Source organism: Heterocephalus glaber, unplaced genomic scaffold (genome assembly GCF_053883595.1).
Source record: "Heterocephalus glaber isolate CG9 unplaced genomic scaffold, H.glaber_assembly_v1.0 deba00001428, whole genome shotgun sequence".
NCBI lineage: Eukaryota > Metazoa > Chordata > Mammalia > Rodentia > Bathyergidae > Heterocephalus > Heterocephalus glaber.
Window position 1 is genome coordinate 26817038 of NW_028258293.1, and position 19312 is coordinate 26836349.

The 19312-nt window shown below is 45.7% G+C and overlaps 2 protein-coding genes across 12 annotated transcripts in view; one reads left to right on the forward strand and one right to left on the reverse strand.

The window, feature by feature from the left end:
* The window catches only part of Numa1 (nuclear mitotic apparatus protein 1), a 67379-nt gene extending 64754 nt beyond the window's left edge, over positions 1 to 2625 (reverse strand). For both annotated transcript variants that reach the window (XM_004863312.4, XM_021243345.2), the window contains exon 1: positions 2446 to 2625. The gene's annotated coding sequence lies outside the window, so the exon portion shown is untranslated. The remainder of the gene's footprint in view (positions 1 to 2445) is intronic.
* A 124-nt stretch (positions 2626 to 2749) lies between these two features.
* On the forward strand, positions 2750 to 18446 carry Lrrc51 (leucine rich repeat containing 51). 10 transcript variants are annotated; one of them, XM_021243177.2, is made up of 7 exons: positions 2798 to 2980; positions 9580 to 9683; positions 9995 to 10078; positions 10908 to 11045; positions 16228 to 16433; positions 17823 to 17971; positions 18231 to 18443. In XM_021243177.2, exons 4-7 carry the CDS (start codon positions 10964 to 10966, stop codon positions 18370 to 18372), a joined length of 579 nt encoding a protein of 192 aa, XP_021098836.1. In that variant the 5' UTR covers positions 2798 to 2980; positions 9580 to 9683; positions 9995 to 10078; positions 10908 to 10963; the 3' UTR covers positions 18373 to 18443. The 10 variants fall into 10 exon arrangements, with proteins under 10 accessions (XP_012934545.1, XP_021098836.1, XP_087067301.1 ...); XM_087211175.1 differs by having other exon boundaries at positions 18249 to 18443; XM_021243178.2 differs by having other exon boundaries at positions 10016 to 10078.
* The last annotated feature ends 866 nt before the right edge of the window (positions 18447 to 19312 follow it).

Genomic DNA, 19312 nt, shown 5'->3' on the forward strand with positions numbered 1-19312 from the left:
AAGTCAAAGAATGAAATGAAATGGCCTGCATCTAAGAATAGTCTCATTTTTGTATGTGATCATTTTGAGCCCAAACAACATTTTTTTATATGTTTAGTGTGCACTGGGTAAGGAGCCGAATTAAATGACTTCAATACTTTCTCACCATCAGATTTTATCAATTAGACACAGCTGTCAAAACAGTCCCTCATTAGCTACGTTTAGGCATCTGAAAGAGGCCTTTGTCCTCCACCAGTTCTAGAATTTGTCTTAGTTCTAAGCATTCTCCCCACTTCCATATTCCACAAGTAAAAAAGAAAAAATTCTAAATAAAAATTTTTCTTTTTGGTACCGGAAATTGAACTCAGGGCCTTCCACTTGCCAGGCAGGTGCTGCACCACTGAGCGATATCTCTGGCCCTAAGTAGAAATGTTTCTTAATGACCTTTAGGTAAGATTTTCTAGTTTTTGAGGAGTACTATACTTTTTGTCCTTGGATTAAGATTCAGGCATTAGGGCCGGGGATTTAGCTCAGTGGTTTCGATGCCTGCTGCGCAAGCCCAAGGACCCGAGTTTGATCCCCAGGACTAAAAAAAAGATAAGATTCAGGCATTAAAATTATTCATCATTTGCTTCAACTTGGGCCAAAAAAAATCGTATATTGCGCTTCTTCCTCTAACAGAAAATACCAAATAGGAAGAGGAGGGACTACATACATCCACCCCTGCTGACTGAAAACTTCCTCACTTTATCAGAACACTCCATTCAGGTTCCCATACATTCACAAGGGTAAAGATCTCCACAAGGAAGAGCACTCCACCTCCTTCACCATCAAAGGTCCCTGCCTATCACAGAATAACATATTTGACAACCCAGATCTTTAGAAACACAAAACCAGACAACAGCCAGGACAGAAAGGAAAGTATGGATTAAAGCAAATAAATATTACACATTCAGGAGGCAGTGCTAGCAATTCCAAGAAAGAGGATACCTTAATGCTGAGGTTCAATAGCCATCAAATGAGGGCTGGGGATTTAGCCTGCCTCACAAGTGCAAGGTCCTGAGTTCAATCCCCGGTACAAAAGAAAAAAAAAAAAAAAGGCATTAAATGAGATGGGAAAGCCAGACTCCTATCTGCTTTCAGGCCAAAAAACCCACACCATTCAAAATACACATTAATAGCTGGGCTAGACAGCCCATGCCTGTAATCCCAGCCCTCTGGAAGCTGAGGCAGGAGGGTCACTACTACACATAGTAGTGAGTTCAAAGCCAGCCTAAACTATATAATGAGACCTCGTCTCAAAAAAGAAAAAAAAAACCCAGGGGCCCCCGGATTAGCTCAGTGGCACCGCGCCTGCCTCACAAGGGCAAGGTCCTGAGTTCAAGCCCCAGTACCAAAAACAAAAAAAAAATCCAAACATATATTAATAGTCAGAACATGTTCAAACCTTGCATAGCCACCAAGATGTAATAATAACAACAAAAAAAGTCACTATCTAGAAGGGTAAACAAACATGTAGAGAAACTAATACCAGATGACAAGCACTACTTCAAGGAAAGCAAAAGAGGGTGCCCTCCCACAGTCTTTGCACAGTCCCACCCACATCACTTAGAGGGTTTCTTGTTTTGCTTTGTGGCGATACCAGGGATGCAACCCAGGGGCGGTCTAGCACTGCGCCTCATCCTCACCGCCCCCCCCCCTTTTTTTTTTGGTTTTGAGAACGACCTGGACTATGTGGTCCAGGCTGACCTCAAACTGATGAGGATCCTCTTGCCTGTGCCTCCCGAGTCCTGGAGTTACAGGTGTGAGACACCATACCCGACCCCACATCTTTCTGAGACAGGACTCGGCAATAAATTGCCCAGGCTTAGCTCGAACTTGGGATCCTTCTGCCTTAGCCTCTACAGCGGCTAGGATTACAGGCGCGGGCTACTGAGCGTGGCAAAAGTCTTCAATTTGTACTCTCCATGGTGCTTGCACGAATCACCTTACCTGATTTGACCCTTACAACAACCTTCGTATCGCAGGTAAAATCATCTTTTACATATATAAAAAGTTAAAATCAAAATAGTCTAAAACACTGTGCACCCCCACACAGCCTCTTCCCGTCATAATTATTTATGCCCAACCTTCAAAAATTCCAAGCATACCCAACCTCACACTGAGCATATTTTCTTGGCTAAGTGAAACATTATAAAACTCAGGATACCCGTCTGCAATAAAGTATAGAAAGATCTGTAAGGAAAATCCAGAAACGTAGTGAGTGTGCGCAGGAAATTTTTGCTACGATTGTTAACAATAACAGGCGAGGACTTTCCGTTACAGCTCTCCTCAATTACAATCTCTCCGGAACCTGCACTACCCCTCACCCACCCCACCCCAGACCTCTTCCCACGGACACGCCCCAGACGGAACCCCGCACCCCGGCTCCTCCCCCACGGAATCCCCCACTCCCTCGAACCTTACCCCTAACAGATTCTACCCGCTCAGGATCGGTTACGAAGGACTTCCGCTCGCATCCGCCTCTTCAGCACCCTGGTTAGGCCTGGGCATCCCTGCGAGAACCCAGGCCGCACACCAGCCGCGGGCCCGCGCCGGTTACCTGGCTACGCGCTCACCCAGGTTACACCTCGCCACGGGCTCGCGCCGGCACTCGCAAAACGCAATTAGTTTAAACAACGGGCCCGCCCCCTCGCGTCAGCCTCTGATTGGCCCCTGTTGGCTGTTGTCGTTCGCAGGTTATAAAGGAGGACCCGGGAAAAGGAAGTGTGAGGGCCACTGGGAAGGGAGGAGGGGTGTTGCTATTTCCGGACCCGGCCTCGACTTCTGGGCAAAGGGAACTGCAATTCCCAGCGCGCCCTGCGGCCTACAGGTCCCGGTAGGCGTTGTAGCTGCGTTTAAGGCTCTGGCTCCGACGTGGTGACGAATGTAGTTGCCACGGAGTTGCGCAGAGTATACCTAAAGTAGTGGGACGCAGAGGCTGCAAGTGAGGCTACTGCAGGTGAGTCGGTGGGAAAACAGGAAACCTGCTCTCGGACACAAGAGTTCTATGGAGGGGGAGGGGCTCCACAGAAAGACTAAGAACTTCCCTGATGGCCCGCTTACTATCTTAAAGTTCTTCCAGATTTGTTCCCATCTTAGTCTGTATCCTCTTCTTGGGTACTCAGTGACACCCACACTTCATTTGCCACCTGTACATGCAGATTTACACAAGTACGTATCTACAGCCTGGCCCTCCTGAGTTGCAGATCTATATAACCGTTTGGCTCTTGGGTATCTCCTTTGGAATATCTCAAAGGCAACCCAATTTCAACATTTCTGTGTGTACCCCAACCCTCTCTTCTAAGCCTGGATGTCTTCCGTTGTTCCTACACAATATACACAAACTAAAAATCCAAGAGTTATCCTTAATATCCCTTCCATTTTTCATCTGTCATGAGTTCCTGCAGGGCTTATTTACTTTGTAAATATATATATATATATATATATTTTTTTTTTTTTTTTTTTGAGACGGGGACTGGCTATGCAATTCAGGTTGGCCTTGAACTTACTGTGACACAACCTGGCCTTGAACTCAGAGATCCTCTTAGCTTTCCAAGTGCTGGGATTATAGGTGTGCACCACTACACTAGGCTCCTAAATATTTTTTTTTAACTAAATATTTTTTATCTAGTCTCGACTACCTCACATCCTTCCTGCCTTACCTCCCAGCCATTTTGCATACCGCAGCCAGATTAATCCTTCAAAATGTAAATCTGATATTGTTTATTCTCCCCACTCCCACTTAAATATATACAGTACTTTGGGTCTTCTAATCCTCTTAGCATAAAGCAACATCTTAGGGTGGCTCCTGCCACCTCTTCAACCTCCAGTCTTGACTATACATACTTTGCTTCTCCAGTTATAGTCCCCCTTTAAGTTCTTCGAAGTTTTTTGGGGGTGGTGCAGTGGGACTGGAGACAGGGTCTTGCTATGTAGTTCAGATTGTCCTTGATTGTCATAGATTCACTATGTAGCCCAGGCTGGCCAGGAACTCACAGCAATCCTGCCTCAGCCTCCCAAGTGCTGGTATCACAGGCGTGCGCCACCTTGCAGTTTAAGTCCAAAGTTTCCAGGGACCGTCCCACTAGAGACTTTGGAGTTTTGTTTGGTTTATTTATCTATTTATTTAATTTTGAGACAGAGTCTCCTTGTGTAGTTCAGGGTGGCCTTGAACTCACTATGTAGCCCAGGCTGGCCTCAAACTTGCAGCGGATGCTCCTGCCTCAGCCTCCCGAGTGCTGGTGTTATAGCCGTGTGCCACAACTTAGCCCACTTAGAGCCTTTGTACACAGCTATTACTTCTGCCTGATTTGCTCATCTTTTAAATTTTTTAAAATTTGGGGGCTGGGGATTTAGCTCAGTGGTTCCAGCTCCTGCCTTGCAAGCACAAGGTCCTGAGTTTGCTCCCCGGTACCAAAAAAAAAAAATTTTTTTTAATTTGTGTGTGTGTGCGCGCGTGCGCACACATGCATACCCTAGGGATCAAACCCAAGGCCTCAAACATGGTAAGCATATGCTCTGCCACTGAGACACACACACACAGCCCATGAAATGCTCCTCTTTTCCCTGCTATCCTGTACTTACCCTTCAGAGTTCTCTGAGTCACTACTTCAGGAGTGAGCAAGTCAGATCCCTCAATTATAGCAGCCTCATGTCCCCCTTCTTTGTAATACTATTCAGTTGCAATTTTTTAGGTATTTATTAAATCCTACTACTTCCCACCAGGTACAACTGTTAGTAAATCTTGGTTTCTGTTCTACTGCGATTTATGGTCATAATAGACAACAAACAGAAAATTACAATGTTTTAAGTGCTGCCATGGCAGTGAGTATAGTGTATTATAGGAGCCAAGAGGTTCCACATCCATATTTGTGAATAAGGTTAGGCTTCTCAAAAAAATTAAAACTTGAGCTGAGTCCTGAAGTAAGAATTGGCAAGGAAAACGGAGAAAGAAACTACATTATTCCAAACAGAAAGAGGTGGAAGGGAAGAGTATTCCATTCAAAGGTTCAGAGACAGGGGCAGGGAACTTAACTGAGTTATTGCATTTGGCTGGACTACAGAAGTGGAAATAAAGACAAGAAATAGAGTAGAGAACCAGGCTGAATCTCGAACTTCCCTTTGACACCTGGGAATGTAACCTCCCAGCATATATTAGATTATGTAGCAGATTTTTTTCATGGCATGTTTTGATTACTCTTCCACCTGCAGCCCCTAACATGTCAATCTCCTATCAGATCTTCTCACCTGAGTATTCCTCAAAGCTTCTTGTTGCTACCTTCCTGAGGGCAGAATTCCAGCTATTAGTAATTTCCCAAAACTGAAACCAATTTCTGTCAATTTAGGGTTGGTTAAATAAACTTAAGTAAATAAAGTATGATACATACTGTGGAATACTCTGCAGCCATTATAAAAGGTAAGAGTTGACAACAATTTGAAAAAATTTACAAAATAATTCAGTGTCAGTGTTAAAATATACATACCTGGGCCAGAGATTTAGCTCAGTGGCACTGTGCCTGCCTTGCAAGCACAAGGTCCTGAGTTTGATCCCCAATACCCCCCCCCCAAAAATACACACACACACACACACACACATATATATCTTACGATATATGCGTTCTAGCAGGTAATAGTCTCAAACTATTTATGGAGACTCAGACTTTTTGTTTCTCCGTGTACTTTCCCTTTTTTGTGAGGCTGGGAATCGAACCCAGTGCTTCACACATACTGGGCAAACACTATACCACTGAACCTAAGCCTCCACCCTGCTGCTTGTCCTTCTCTATGTTGTTTGACTGACTTGATTTCAACTATCATGTTAACTTTCACAGTTAAAAGTCAGTGTTGTGGGCCAGGGATTTAGCTCAGTGGTTCCGACGCCTGCCTTGCAAGCGCAAGGTCCAGAGTTCGATCTCTGGTACCAAAAACAACAACAACAAAAGTCAGAGCTAACTACTATTATTGCAGCACTCTGAGAGGCTGAGGCAAGAAGATTCCAAATTCCAACCTAGTCTGGGCAACTTAGTGACTTAGTGAGACCCTGTCTCAAAAAGGGTCGAGAATGCAAAGGCCTTGGGTTCAATCCCCAATACCATCACAAAAAACGTTTTTTGCCAATTTGAAAAATTTCCAGGGCGTGGGTGTGGTGACACACACCTGTAATCCCAGCACTTGGGAAGCAGAAGCAGGAGGACTGCTGTAAGTTCAAGACCAGCCTGGACTACATAGTGAGACTTAAAAGAAAAATTTCCATTTCAAAACAGAGCAAGTATGTCCCTAGCCCTGTCATTTGCTCAGTCAGTCAGTCTGGTCAGAGGAAGATGCTGGAATCTATCTCCAGGTTATGTGCCTGAAGAGCAGGGAAAGACTGACTCCAAGCACAGCCACAGGACTGCAGCATCCCAGCTTTGTGAGGTCTCCCCAGAAGTTAAGCCCTTTGAAACCTTAAAGACCCTATTTATTATTTTCCTTTTTGTTGTTTGGTTTTGGTTTTGGTTTTGGTTTTTGCAACAAGGTCTCCCTGTGTAGTGTATGCAGGCCTCAAACTCACTATGTAGCTCAGGCTGGCCTCGAATTTGCAGCAATCCTGTTGCTTCAGCCTCCCAAGTGCTGGGATTACAGGTGTGTGACATCATGCTCGGCTTAAAGACCCCATTTGTTCCTATATTTCTTCCTTCGTTCTTCCATTTATCCATTTGCCCATCAAACTGTTAGTGAATACCCAGTCTTTGCCAGGCTCAGTGAAGAGTAATTGGAGAAGCAGAGAAAGGGCCAGGGATTTAGCTCAGTGGTTTCGTCGCCTGCTGCGCAAGCGCAAGGACCAGAGTTCGATCCCTGATACCAAAAAAAAAGAAGCAGAGAAAGAAGTTTGACTTCTTGTCTCTGCCCTCAAATTCACAGGGATGAAACAGAAAATAGCGTAAAGAAATAAGTACAGGTCAGGGATTTAGCTTAGTGGTTCCGGGGCCTGCCTTGAAACCACAAGGTCCCAAGTTTGATCCCTGGTACGAAAAAAAAAAAAAAGAAAGAAATAAGTACAGAGAGTACAATTGCTTCCATTTATTCCAAGCAAGGGTTTGTCTTCATTTCACAGGTGAGATAATAGCCTGTAGTGAAATTCTGTCCAAAGTACAAGGGGGCAAGCGTGAGTTAGCTATTGCTGTGTGACAAATAACCCTCCAAAAGAGAGTGGCTTAAAACAATAAGCATTTATCCCCACTTCTAAGCCTCTGAGTCAGCTGGGCAGTTTTTCTGGCTGTGGTTGAGCTCACTGATATGCTGCTTGTAGCCTTCTGTGCTACTCTCCTCATCGTGCATAGGGGTGGGCTCAGCAATCTCTCACCTCCCCTCAGCAGCCCAGCAGGTTCTCTTCTCACGGCACTGGCAGGGAGCAAGAGAGCAAGCCCCATTTAAAGCTTCTGTTTGCTATGTGTTTCTCAACGTCCCACTGGGCAGAGCAAGTTACACTGCTGTGTCCAGCACCACAGGGGGATGGAACTACAAAGTCAGGGAGCAAAAAGGGAACAGATACATGAATAGGGATCATCAAAGCAATCAGTCTAACGGGACACACTGACCAATTTTATCTGGAAAAGAGAGGCTTTGCAGAAGAAGGTACATCACAGCTGAGATTATTCACTAAGTAGCTGTTACTGGAAGCAGGCAGGTTTGCCATGATCAGTAGAAACCCAGCAGGTCTGTCTGCTTGTAAGAGGGTTCTATTATTTGTATCTTGGCTTCATTCCTTTTGGTCAGGCACAGGGTGGCAGGCACTCAACAAATGTTTGCAGAACTGAATTGATACCTTACTGTGAATGAAGTGTGGAATGAAACAGCTGAACCTGGGATAAAGTTAGAAAGAACAACTTTGCATCCGCTCTCCCAAAATAGAAATCCTTGTATTGGGCAGCTGCTCATTCATTCATCCCGCAAACATTTCCCAAGTGCCTGTTGTAAACTAGGTCATGTGTAAGATGATACGTAAGACATGGTACTAGGCCTGGGTCATTGTTTTATTGAAGGAGGTTAATAATAACCCATTCCATGAGCAAATTTATCAGGCTTAAAGCTCCATTTTTAGTACTGACTCAGAAAATCTATCAGGAGCTGGTGGTACACAAAATAAGTTCTTAAGAACCGCATTGAAGTTCTCTCATCACCAAGGAGATTTTTTAAAAAATTTTATTTGTACATTTTAGGTATACAATATAATGATGTTCATCATTGGAGATTTGTACCTTTATATATCTTGATTCACCAAGGAGATTAACAGTAAAAATCTGCCCTTCCATATTTTATGCTGAAATCCATGTTTAGTCGCCGCCTGCTGTGCAAGCGCAAGGACCCAAGTTTGATCCCCGGTACAAAAAAAAAAAAACCTCAGGATTCCAACCTAGGGCTTTCTTTGAGAAAAGTGTTCAGGCACCAAGCCTGTTGTAGGTGCTGCAATGCCTAGATTTATGTCTCAGCTAGGTTCCTCTATTTCTACAAAAGAATATGTTCTTTGTTGACTGCTTGTGGACTAAAACAAATTCCAGGTATGGTTGTGCATACCTGTAACCCTGTACTTGGGAGGCCGAGGCAGAATCATGAATTCAAGGCCAACCTGGGCCACATAGTGAGACCCTGTCCCAAACAAAAGAACAAACAGCCAGAGCCAGGTGTGGTGATACCGGCCTGTAATCCCAGCACTCTGGGAGGCTGTGACAGGAGGATCATAAGTTGGAGCGCAGCCTAGGCAATTTAGCAATTTAGTGAGACCCTGTCTCAAAATAAAAAAATAATCTTAAAAAGGCTGGGGATGTAGCTTAGTGCAAAGGCCCTGGGTTCAATCCCCAGTACCAAAAAAATAAAAAGGAGTATTTGCCTATTTCAATGTCTTACAAACAGACTAATTTCTTCTTTGAATCCAGTGATGAGCACCACATATTCCATGGTTTCCCTTTTTCCTTTGGCTACCAGGAATTTCGTGGCTAAATGCAAGTATAGATTCTTAAGTCTCTGAAATATCTTTTCCTTTAATTTCTGCATCTGCAATGTCCATATGGTAGTCAACCAAGCACCTGACTGGTAGCTTAATCCAAATTATGTGTAAAATTTCTCACTAATTTCTAATATTGATTAATGTTGAATATTTCAGATATATTAGGTTAAATAAAATATATTAACTTTGTTTCATTTTACCTTCATTATTGTTCCTAGGAAATTTCCACTATAGCCAGGTGTGGTGGCGTGTGCCTGTATTCCAGCACTTGGGATCCAAGGCAGGAGGATCACCAAGCCTGGGATATATAGCAAAACCCTGTCTCAAAAGGAAAAGAAATAAAAGCAAAAAAGAAAAGAAAATTCCATTACATGTCAAAACTGTTATATGAGGCTTATGTGTAACTTGTATTACACCTCTGTTGGACAGCACTGTTTTACAGAACATTCTATTGGATGAGATTAAAAGTATGCTAACCCTCATCATTTTTGGAGAACAGGTGAAGTAATAATGCGTACAACAGCAGATGGAATGCAAAGGAAGGTTGATTCAGTGTCTACTTGTTTTTGAGACAGGGTCCTGCTATGTAGTTCAGGCTGGCCTGGAACTATGTAGCCTCAGCTCATCTCAAACTCGCAGTGATCCTCCTGCCTCAGCCTCCCAAGGACTGGGATTTCAGGTATGCACCACGACACCTGGCTGGTTTTTGTTTTTTGATACAGGGTGTTTTTCCAGGCTGGCCTGGAAAATACTCAGCCTCCTGAGTATTGGGGCTATTTGTCTTTTGTTGATGTGATTCACATGCTAAAAACTCCTTGGTAAAGTGTTTTTAGTTCTCTTCTTTCCAGGTGAGTGCTATTCCACAACGCTCCCTAGACTCCAGGAAAAGCCTGTTCTCAGCTTTACATTAGCTAACAAGTTGGAATCTGATAGGACAATTCACACCACACCCCAAATGACTGATAACAACTTTGTGTTCACCCCTCTCAGGGAGTATTTCCATTTTAACAGGGAACAATCCCTGAACCAAAAGGAATGAATCTCTAATGGTGGAGTTTCAGGCATCAGTGACAGGTGAGTGAGAGGCAGACTCTCAGTTTTGTGTGTGTTTACTGTCTGTGGAGCTACTTTTAGGATGTGGCTGAAAGGGTTTTCGGAAGGAAAGGGAATGAGACTGATGGACAAGGTGGGCAGAGGTGGCGGCACATCCCCAGTTGGGTCAGACTACAGTGAGCTCTCAGACACCAGCCAGATCCAGTGCAGCATATCAAGGGTTTGTTAAGCAACAGAGTAGCCCAGCTGATGTCACCAGAGGGTAGGTATGAAGACAGTCTCCATGGTAACTACTGTGGAGTAGCAGAAAAGCTCAGAGGAGGATTCAGGAGACTGACTGCAGTCTGCACCTGACTTATTGGCTTAACTCTGGGCAAGTCTTTTACCCCTTGGGTCTCAGTTTGATATGAATGTGCTTGAGGACAAAGGCCCTACAAATATAAGAAATAATGATTAAGGGCCAGGGATTTAGCTCAGTGGTTCCAACACCTGCCTTGCAACCCCAAGGTCCTGAGTTCGATTCCCCATACCAAAAAAAAAAAAAAGAATGATTAATATCTTAACTGACCGTGGTGGCACAAGCCTATAATCCCAGCACTCGGGAGGCTTGAGGCAAGGAGGATCTTTCTGAGTTTGAAGCCAGCCTGGGCCACACAGAGTTCAAGGCCAGCCTGAACTGCAGAGAGAGACCCTGTCTCAAAAAAAAAAAGATTAGTATCTTAAAATGGAAATGTAGCTAGGCAGGCCTAAAGTAGGGTAGGGATAAAAAAGGAGAGGTGGAGGGCTGTGGGGAAATGTGGGGATGGATGGCCCTTGTACCTGGAAAACCCATCCTTCTCTCTCCTCCTAGGCTGCACCCAGACCCCCAGGGCCGGTGCCTGCAGGTGACAAATGACGGCCTGAACTATGAGCAAGCAAGGCCACATGAACTCTTCAGTGCAGGAGCCCCCTCTTGACTACTCCTTCAAAAGCATCCATGTTATCCAAGGTCAGCCCATGAGCTTGCCCTCTGCTCACAGGGTAAGAGGCCTAGTGTGGTCCCTAAGAAGAAACCACTCTTCTACCTAAAAGCCTAAAGTGACTCGTCCCTTACACTTGCAGATTTGTTGTTGTCACTGGGGAAGTGAGGAGTAAGAGGTGTTTTTGTGGTGCTTCAAACCCAGAACCTTGCACATCCTAGGCAAATTCCACTGAGCTACATCCCCAATCCAGAAGTTTTTTGGTTTGTTTGGGGGTTTTTTTTGGTACCAGGGATCGAACTCAGGACCTTGTGCTTTCAAGGCAAGTGGCAGAACCACTGAGCTAAATCCCCAGCCCCTGTGGTTTGTTTTTTAATAGCAAACTGTTGGAGCCTCTTGGAGTAGGTGACCATCTTCAAAAGAAGCCAAGCAGCAGGACATAGTGGCACATACCCGTAATCTTAGCACTCGGGAGGCTGACACAGGAGGATCACCTCAAGTTTGAGGCCAGCCTGGGCTGATTTCAAGGCTAACCTGAACTACAAAGGGAGACCTTGTCTCAAAAAAACCAAAACAAAACAAAAAATTAAATTTAAAGAGCTGGGGAATATAGCTCAATGCGAAGGTGCTAGGTTCAATCTCCACCCCCCCACCCCCCAAAGAAAAGGCAGCTGGGTATGAGAGCAGCACATGACTATAAACCCAGCTACTTGGGAGGCTGAGGCAAGAGGATCACAAGTATGAAGCCAGTTTGAGCAACGTAGGGAGACCCTGTCTCAAAATAAGAACAGCTGCGTATGTAGCATTCCCCGAGTTCAATCCCCAGTGCGGAGGAGGAAAAAAAAATTGGGAGATCAATCTACCAGACAATAGTCTTTTATTCTCATTTTTACCTGAAAAGGGGAGGAAACTAGTGAGGAGAAACTACAGACTACTGCAGAATTCCACCCAACAGGCAGAAGTATCATCAGTCTGGGAACACAAGTCTGTTCTGATCACTGGTGGAACATGAGAGGGCTTATTGCTAACAAGCTAGCATGTTTCCAGTTTACTTACTGACAAATTTCTGACATTCATTCCAGCCATGCAGGTTCTAACACTGCCCACGCTCACTCCCGTTTTACCAGTGTCTTCATAAATGGGCAGCTAACACCCCTTAGGAGAGGACACAGGACAGGCTCTCTGCAATGTCTGTCTCGAGGATCTGCGATTCTTCCCAGCTTCTGCCATTGCTGGCTTTTGTTAATCACCTGCCCAGAATACATGTTCTGATACAGCCAGTCCTAGATTCATTACTGGACTTTGGTTTTCTTTCTTAGGCAGCTGTAGCTACTTGTAAGTGTAGGCAGCTGAGGAATACTACTAGCCTTGGCTTGGGTTTAAGACACTATTTGGGTTAGCATCAGCCACGGTTTTAACTCATATCTGATGTCTCCCCAGCACACACCTACCTACCACGATCTTTGTTGTACACTGTGTCATTTCTGATTGATGTAGTCCACGTTTCACAAGTTTAGATGCAGTAATAGCTATGTGCAAGATGGCTGAAGCAACAAGTGCAGGGGGAGTAGAGGAGCTCATCATGGGAATTCCCAGCTCTGAAGGAGGAGATGTAGCTCTTCCCTCTGGACTCCTAAGAATGACAGACAAGCTACTGCTACCAGGGGTGTCTCTACAGCATGAACCAAAATCCGTACACAGGCCCTGTCCTTCATTCAATACTTCAGTATTTACTGAGCACCTACTATTTATCAAGCAGTGATGTATATATAGATATATACATGTACACACACACACACACACACACACACACAGAGACATGGTGCTCCTTGCTAAGTGTGTTAAGGGATGGAAAAAAGAGGTATAGCAAAGTCTCCACAGGCCAGAGTCCCTTCAGTTGCCCAGAGCTTTGGAAACACATCACTAAGATCAAAGGACAGGGTAGAATTTGGGGGTACTTGGGACACTATTTGCTGAATTAATCAAGATGGGTCATAGAATCTGAAATGGTGATAACTTTAGAAAGCATCTGATTTGTACTACTTGGTAAGACAAAAGCTTGGGGAATGTCACCAAGCATGGACTGATCCCATGTATAACCCACAGTCCCCTACCTTCTACTCACAAACCTAGCCTTAAGGGTTTCCCCCACTGTATGCACCAACTTGTATTATGAACGATGAGATTCTTTGTATCAAACTGACTTCTGCCTCTGGTAATACATGGGAAAAGCTGCATGGCAGCCCTTCAGAGATGAGAGGACAGGATGGTTTCTCCATCCTCCTGGAACTTCCCAGTTCTGTGACTGTTGATATTTGTGGTCCAATTTCCAAACCTGTCTTGGCCTGCTCTGAACAAGGAATTTTTTTTTGTAGTACTGGGGATTGAACCCAGGGCCTTTTCATTTACCTGTATTTCCACCCTTTTATTTGAGACAGGGTCTCACTAAGTTGCCTCACCTGGATTTGAACTTGTGATCCTCCTGCCTCAGCATCCCAAAGTGTTGGGATTACAAGTATGTGCCACTGCCCCAGCTCGAACAAGGAAGCTTTTAATAGCTCCTCAGTTAATCTAGTACTTTGGTGGACTCCGAAGGGACCAAGAAGCTATAGTAGTCTGGACACCCCACTCCAACCTTACTTACTAACAGCAGCTTCACATTTAAGGCAAATCCATTTATCGGGATCAGCCCATGTTTAGTGGCATCCCAAGCTTCTCTGCCTCTTCAGACTGGATGATAGCTCATGTGAAATTATTTTGGTCTTGGTTTTTATTCTTCTGAGGGTTGTCAGGTGTGGGGAGGGAGACAAGCTTAGGACTCTTCATGCACAGTGGTCCTCTGCACTGGTGGGTCCTGCTCACTCCAGAACTGAGGCAGAGCGCCACCTGGTGGATACTGCCTGCCCTGCAGCTGCAGAGGAGAGGAGGTTAATGTCCAAATAGAGGTCAGAGAACTGTCCAGTAGAAAACTGAAGGGACTAGTGAAGACAGCCTAGCCAGATTTGGCAAATACGCAATACTTCTTTCCCCAGAAGCACCCTTTGACTAATAAGCAAAGGTTTAGTAGCACTGGGAAAATAATCACCCCAGCCAGATGTGGTGTCTGGTTCTGGCTCTGGCTCTGCTGATAGGGAGATTGTGCTGTTTTTATTTTTATTTATTTATTTTTTTGGTATGGGGGATCAAACTCGGGTCCTTGTGCTTGCGCAGTAGGTGGCGAAACCACTGAGCTAAATCCCCAGCCTTGTGCTGATGTTTTTAAAAAGTAGTATGGGGGGGCCGGGGATTTAGCTCAGTGGTTTCGCCGCCTGCTGCGCAAGCGCAAGGACCCGAGTTCAATCCCCAATACCAAAAATAAAAAAATTAAAAGCAGTAGAGGAAGGGTTCTTGCATATGTGTCTCTTCAGCCAAACTTTTGGAGGTGGCTGCTACCTGGTTGTACTTCTTACCTTTCCACTTACTCCAATCTGGTTTCTAGTCAAGGTTACCAAGGACTTCACAGTTACCAACATTATTTTCCAATCTTTGCCTCCTTAAAACTTATTCCTACAGGCTGGGGATTTAGCTCAGTGGTTCCATGCCTCCCTCAAAAGGAAAAGGTCCCTGAGTTTGATCCCTGGTACCAAAAAAAAAAAAAAACCAACTTACTCCTATAATTTTTTTTTTTGAGACAGTATCTCATGTAGTTCAGGCTGGCCTTGAACTCACAGTGATCCTCCAGCCTCATCCTCCAGAGTGCTGGGATTACCCGCATGTGTCACCACACCTAGCACTCCCTAAACACTTTTGAAGCTGTTTTCTCTTGGTTCTTCCTGTCTTTCCCTCATTACTCATTTTTAGAGGTTTTTTTCTCTTTTGAGACAGGGTCTTGCTATGTAGTTTAAGCTGGCCTTGAACTCACTGTGTAGCCCAGGCTAGCCTCAAACTTGTGGCCATCTTCCTGCCTCAGCCTCTAGAGTGCTGGGATTACAGGCATGTGCCACCATGCCTAGCTCGTTATTTTCTTTAATGGACTTCTCTTCCTCTTTGACCCTCCTCTACCCTCACTCTGAGAAATCTCATCTGATTCCCTAATTTGTGCATCCTACATTAATGATTCTCAAGTCTGTCTCTGGAGCTTTGGGTTTCCATATCCAACTGCCTACTTGGCTTCTCTACTTTTCTGTACTACAGGAAACTCAAAAACACACCAAAGCTTGGCTGGGGGTTTAGCTCAGTGGTTCGGCCGCCTGCCTCACAAGCACAAGAATCCAAGTTTGATCCCCAGTACCAAAAACAAAAAAAATTGGGGCCGGGGATTTAGCTCAGTGGTTTCGCCGCCTGCTGTGCAAGCGCAAAGACCCGATTTCAATCCCTGGCACCAAAAAAAAAAAAAAAAAATACACCGAAGCCAAGCCTCAACACATCACTTTACCAAGCTAGTCTCGCCTTTGCAATTATCAATTATAATCTACCCAGTCACCCAAACAAAAAACTGGGCACCACCCTTGAATAGCCTTCTACCCTTCCACCCTGGAATATGCATTCAAGTCATGCTGCTTGTATATCCCTCTCATCTCTTGCTTGGATGACTAAAATAGCCAAGCTGGTCTTGTGGTCCCACCCACCCACACAGAAGCTTTAAAATGATCTTTCAAGTGACATCTGAATCATTTCCTTTGCTTTAAACATGCTGGTGGCTTCCCATCACCTATAGGATAAAGCCTGAGATCCTTAGCCTGACATCTAAGACACATGACTGCTCCTGTCTTTTTCCTTCTTGTTCCCTTGGGCAGTATACACACACCCATGCTGCTCTAGACCTGTGCCTTTGCTTATCCTTTCTGTACCTCTTTGCTTAGTTTACATCTTCTTGGTTCAAGCCTAACAACTCTGGTTTTTAGTTTTCTCATCTGTAAAATGGGAGTGGGCTTGCTTCACCCTCATTCCCACACAAGAGAGGTATACGGAGGACTCTAGGACATAACAGACATGAGACCACCTGACCTGGAAAGCCAAGAATGATGGGAAGTCTTTGACTCTTAGTCCAAACTTACTCTGATTGCTGGAGCCTATTGGACGGGGCTGCACTAGACGCAAGCATGGTGCTATGGACCCATTAGCTCCTCCTGCCATAGCTTGGGATACTCATCTTCCCAGCTCTGTTCCTTCCTACTCCCTAAAGCCAGGAAAGCAAAGATGACATATCCAAGCCTCACTCTGTCCTCACAGATCTGGTCAGTGAGGAGCCAAGAACAGGGCTACGACCACTGAAGCATTCAAAGTCCGGGAAGTCACTGACCCAGTCCCTGTGGCTGAACAACAATGTCCTCAGCGACCTGAGAGATTTCAACCAGATGGTTTCACAGCTGCTGGAGCACCCAGAGAACCTGGCCTGGATCGACCTATCCTTCAATGACCTGACTTCCATTGATTCTGTGAGTTTCTAGCCCTACAAACTAGGGGCAGGGCTGAAACTACTCTGGCCTCTCCGCTGCCATGTGATATTAAGAATAGAGGGTCTGGGCCGGGGATTTAGCTCAGTGGTTCCACCGCCTGCCTCTCAAGCGCAAGGTCCTGAGTTTGATCCCCAGTACCATAAAAAATAAAAGTAGAGTGTCAGCATGGTGCAGTCCAAGGCATGTAACTATGGAGGGGCACAAAGATGGAGGTTCAAATCCTGAGTTTGCCTCTAACTTTGGGCAACCTCTCAAAATCTCAGCCTCAGCCAGGCATGGTGGTGAATACCTGCAATTCCAGCATTCTGGGAGGCTGTAGCAGGAGGTTTGCAAGTTTTTTGGGGTTTTTTTGTTTTGTTTCTTTTGGTACTGGGGATTGAACTCGGGTCCTTGTGCTTTCGAGGCAGGGGGCAGAACCACTGAGCTAAATCCCCAGCCCTGGGTTTGCAAGTTTTGAGCCCAGCCTGTGCAACTCAGTGACTTAGGGAAACCCTATTTCGAAAATGAAGAATAGGGCTAGAGATTAGCTCAGTCCAAAGGAACTGGCTTCAATGCCCCTACTACAAACCAAACTATATCATCTTGCCCTGCCTTATCTGCAAAATGAGGATAATGTGTCAGCATCATAAAGGTTTTGTGAGGATTAAATGAAAATAATATGACAATCAACTGGTATATCAATAGCAGAAGCAGAATTGTAGGTATTGTTGTGGGGTACCCAGTGTCTTGTGCTGAGTTCTGCTGTGGAAGAGGTAGGTAGAAAAGTACATCACTTACTTGCTGAGAAATATTCAAGTTTTAAGAAATAAACAAAATGTGGCCCCTTCTTGCCAAAATTCCTGTTGGCGGGGAAGGGCTGAGGCGTGACTTGGAGACTATTCCCCTGGTATAGTAATCTTTTTGGGGGGGGGGGGGTACCAGGGATTGAACTCGGGTCCTTGCGCTTGCGAGGCAGGCGATGGAACCACTGGGCTAAATCCCGGGCCCTGGTATAGTAATCTTAAAAGCTTTACTTATGTGCCTAGCATGACACTGTATTCCTGTCTCCTGCTATCACCAAAGCTTCAGTCACAGTGAGAGGGTAAGTTAGGCCCAGGGAGAGGAAGGCAAGAGAACCGTTACCTGGCCAGTCAGTGGCAGTGCTGGGACTCAGGGCCCATATCTCCTGCCCATCAGGTCATGCTTCTATTTCAGTGTGATGGCCCTGTGTCCCTTAAAAGTAAATGAAAGTATAGCGTCACCCACTAAGGCTGTGAGGGTCGGAGTGGAGGGAAGGTTGTTCCCCAAACTTTTCCTTCTCTGCCAAAGTCAATCCTGAGCAGAGACCTAGGGTCCTGTCTAGCCTGGCTCCTGGGTTCCTCCCAACAGGTCCTAACGACATTTTTCAACCTGAGTGTCCTCTACCTTCATGGCAACAGCATCCACCACCTGGGGGAGGTGAATAAACTAGCTGTCCTCCCTCGGCTCCGGAGTTTGACACTCCATGGGAACCCCATAGAGGAAGAAAAGGGGTATAGGTAAGTGTCCTGTCCCTGGAGCTGGGGTCCAGCTGGGCTCCCCTGAGGGATGAGGTGAGGGGAGACAAATCTCAGACCTGAAAGGGGAATGGCAGAGCTTGAAACATTTCTTGCGGTCAGTCAGGATGAACCCCGTCTCCCCCAAACCACACTCCAGTCCCTCCATTTAGAGTAGATAGCAGCAACTGGGGGAGGGAGAGTGGAAGGGGATTGTGCTGGGGGAGCAGGGTCTGGCCCCCAGCCTGAGTCTTGCCCACAGGCAGTATGTGTTGTGCAGTCTGCCCCGTATCACCACGTTCGACTTCAGTGGGGTCACCAAAACAGACCGAACCACAGCTGAGGTCTGGAAATGCATGAACATCAAGACCAAGAAGGCACACTTCAAGGAGAATGCACTCTGAGCTTCCCTTGGGACTACAGCCTCGAGGACAGTCAGCCTGGCTGAACAATAATAAATGATTTGAGCTGTTCAGCAGAGCCGAAGTCATTTGTACCCTGTTTCGATGTCCTCCAACTCCAGTAACCATCTGTAGCTCTAGTCTTACTTCACCAAGGAAGGCTGTGGAGGGAAAGGCCTGCTGGCCTGGGACACAGGAGAGCTGGCTGACCACAACGCCCTGGACAACTCATTTAGCCTCTCTGGGCCCCTCTGTATTCTTCAGCTTAGGTATCATAGGGTTAGAGTAGACGGCTCCTTTCCAAATTCTTCAGAGTGTCAGGGCATGTGCAGCTGCCTCAGAGGCATCCATGACAGGCCCAGAAGATGGGCTGTGATCCACTCCAATCAATCACTAGAGTTCTACTGTTCCATATGTTGGAATACTGCTTAAGATTTCATTTGAGCCTGGTGGCGCATGTCTGTAGTCCCTGCACTCAGGAGGCTGAGGCAGGAGGACTACCCTGAGTTTGAGGCCAGCCTGGGCTACATAGTAAGTTCAGTGCTAGCATGGACCATACTGTAAGATCTTATCTCAAAAAGAAAAAAAACAAAAAAACCCACCAGGCATGATGGCAACCCGCCTATAATCCCAGCACTTGGGGGGCTGAGGCGGGAGGATTGGCACAAGTTGGAGGCCAACCTAAGATACACAATGAGTTCAAGGATAGCCTGAACTACACAGTGAGACCTTATTTCCAAAAAACAGAAAAAAGTGTCCTGGGCAGAGCCTGATCTTTGCCAAACACTCAGGACTCTTGGTAATTTCACTGAGCCTGAAGCAGGGTCCTCAACAGCACAGGTGCCTCATATCAAGACTGTCAGCACCGACAATGTTCTCACCTAGACTTAGCACAGGCACCCGGAGCCCTGAACCCTTATCTCCTGGAATTCTCTTTATTGCC

What these genes read in the sequence shown, in the direction of transcription:
- Lrrc51 (XM_021243177.2), top strand. Translation starts at nt 10,964, where the DNA reads ATGAGCAAGCAAGGCCACATGAACTCTTCAGTGCAGGAGCCCCCTCTT. An exon ending in ACCTGACTTCCATTGATTCT is followed by an intron (nt 16,434 to 17,822) that starts GTGAGTTTCTAG and finishes TCCTCCCAACAG; the next exon opens with GTCCTAACGACATTTTTCAA. An exon ending in GAGGAAGAAAAGGGGTATAG is followed by an intron (nt 17,972 to 18,230) that starts GTAAGTGTCCTG and finishes TCTTGCCCACAG; the next exon opens with GCAGTATGTGTTGTGCAGTC.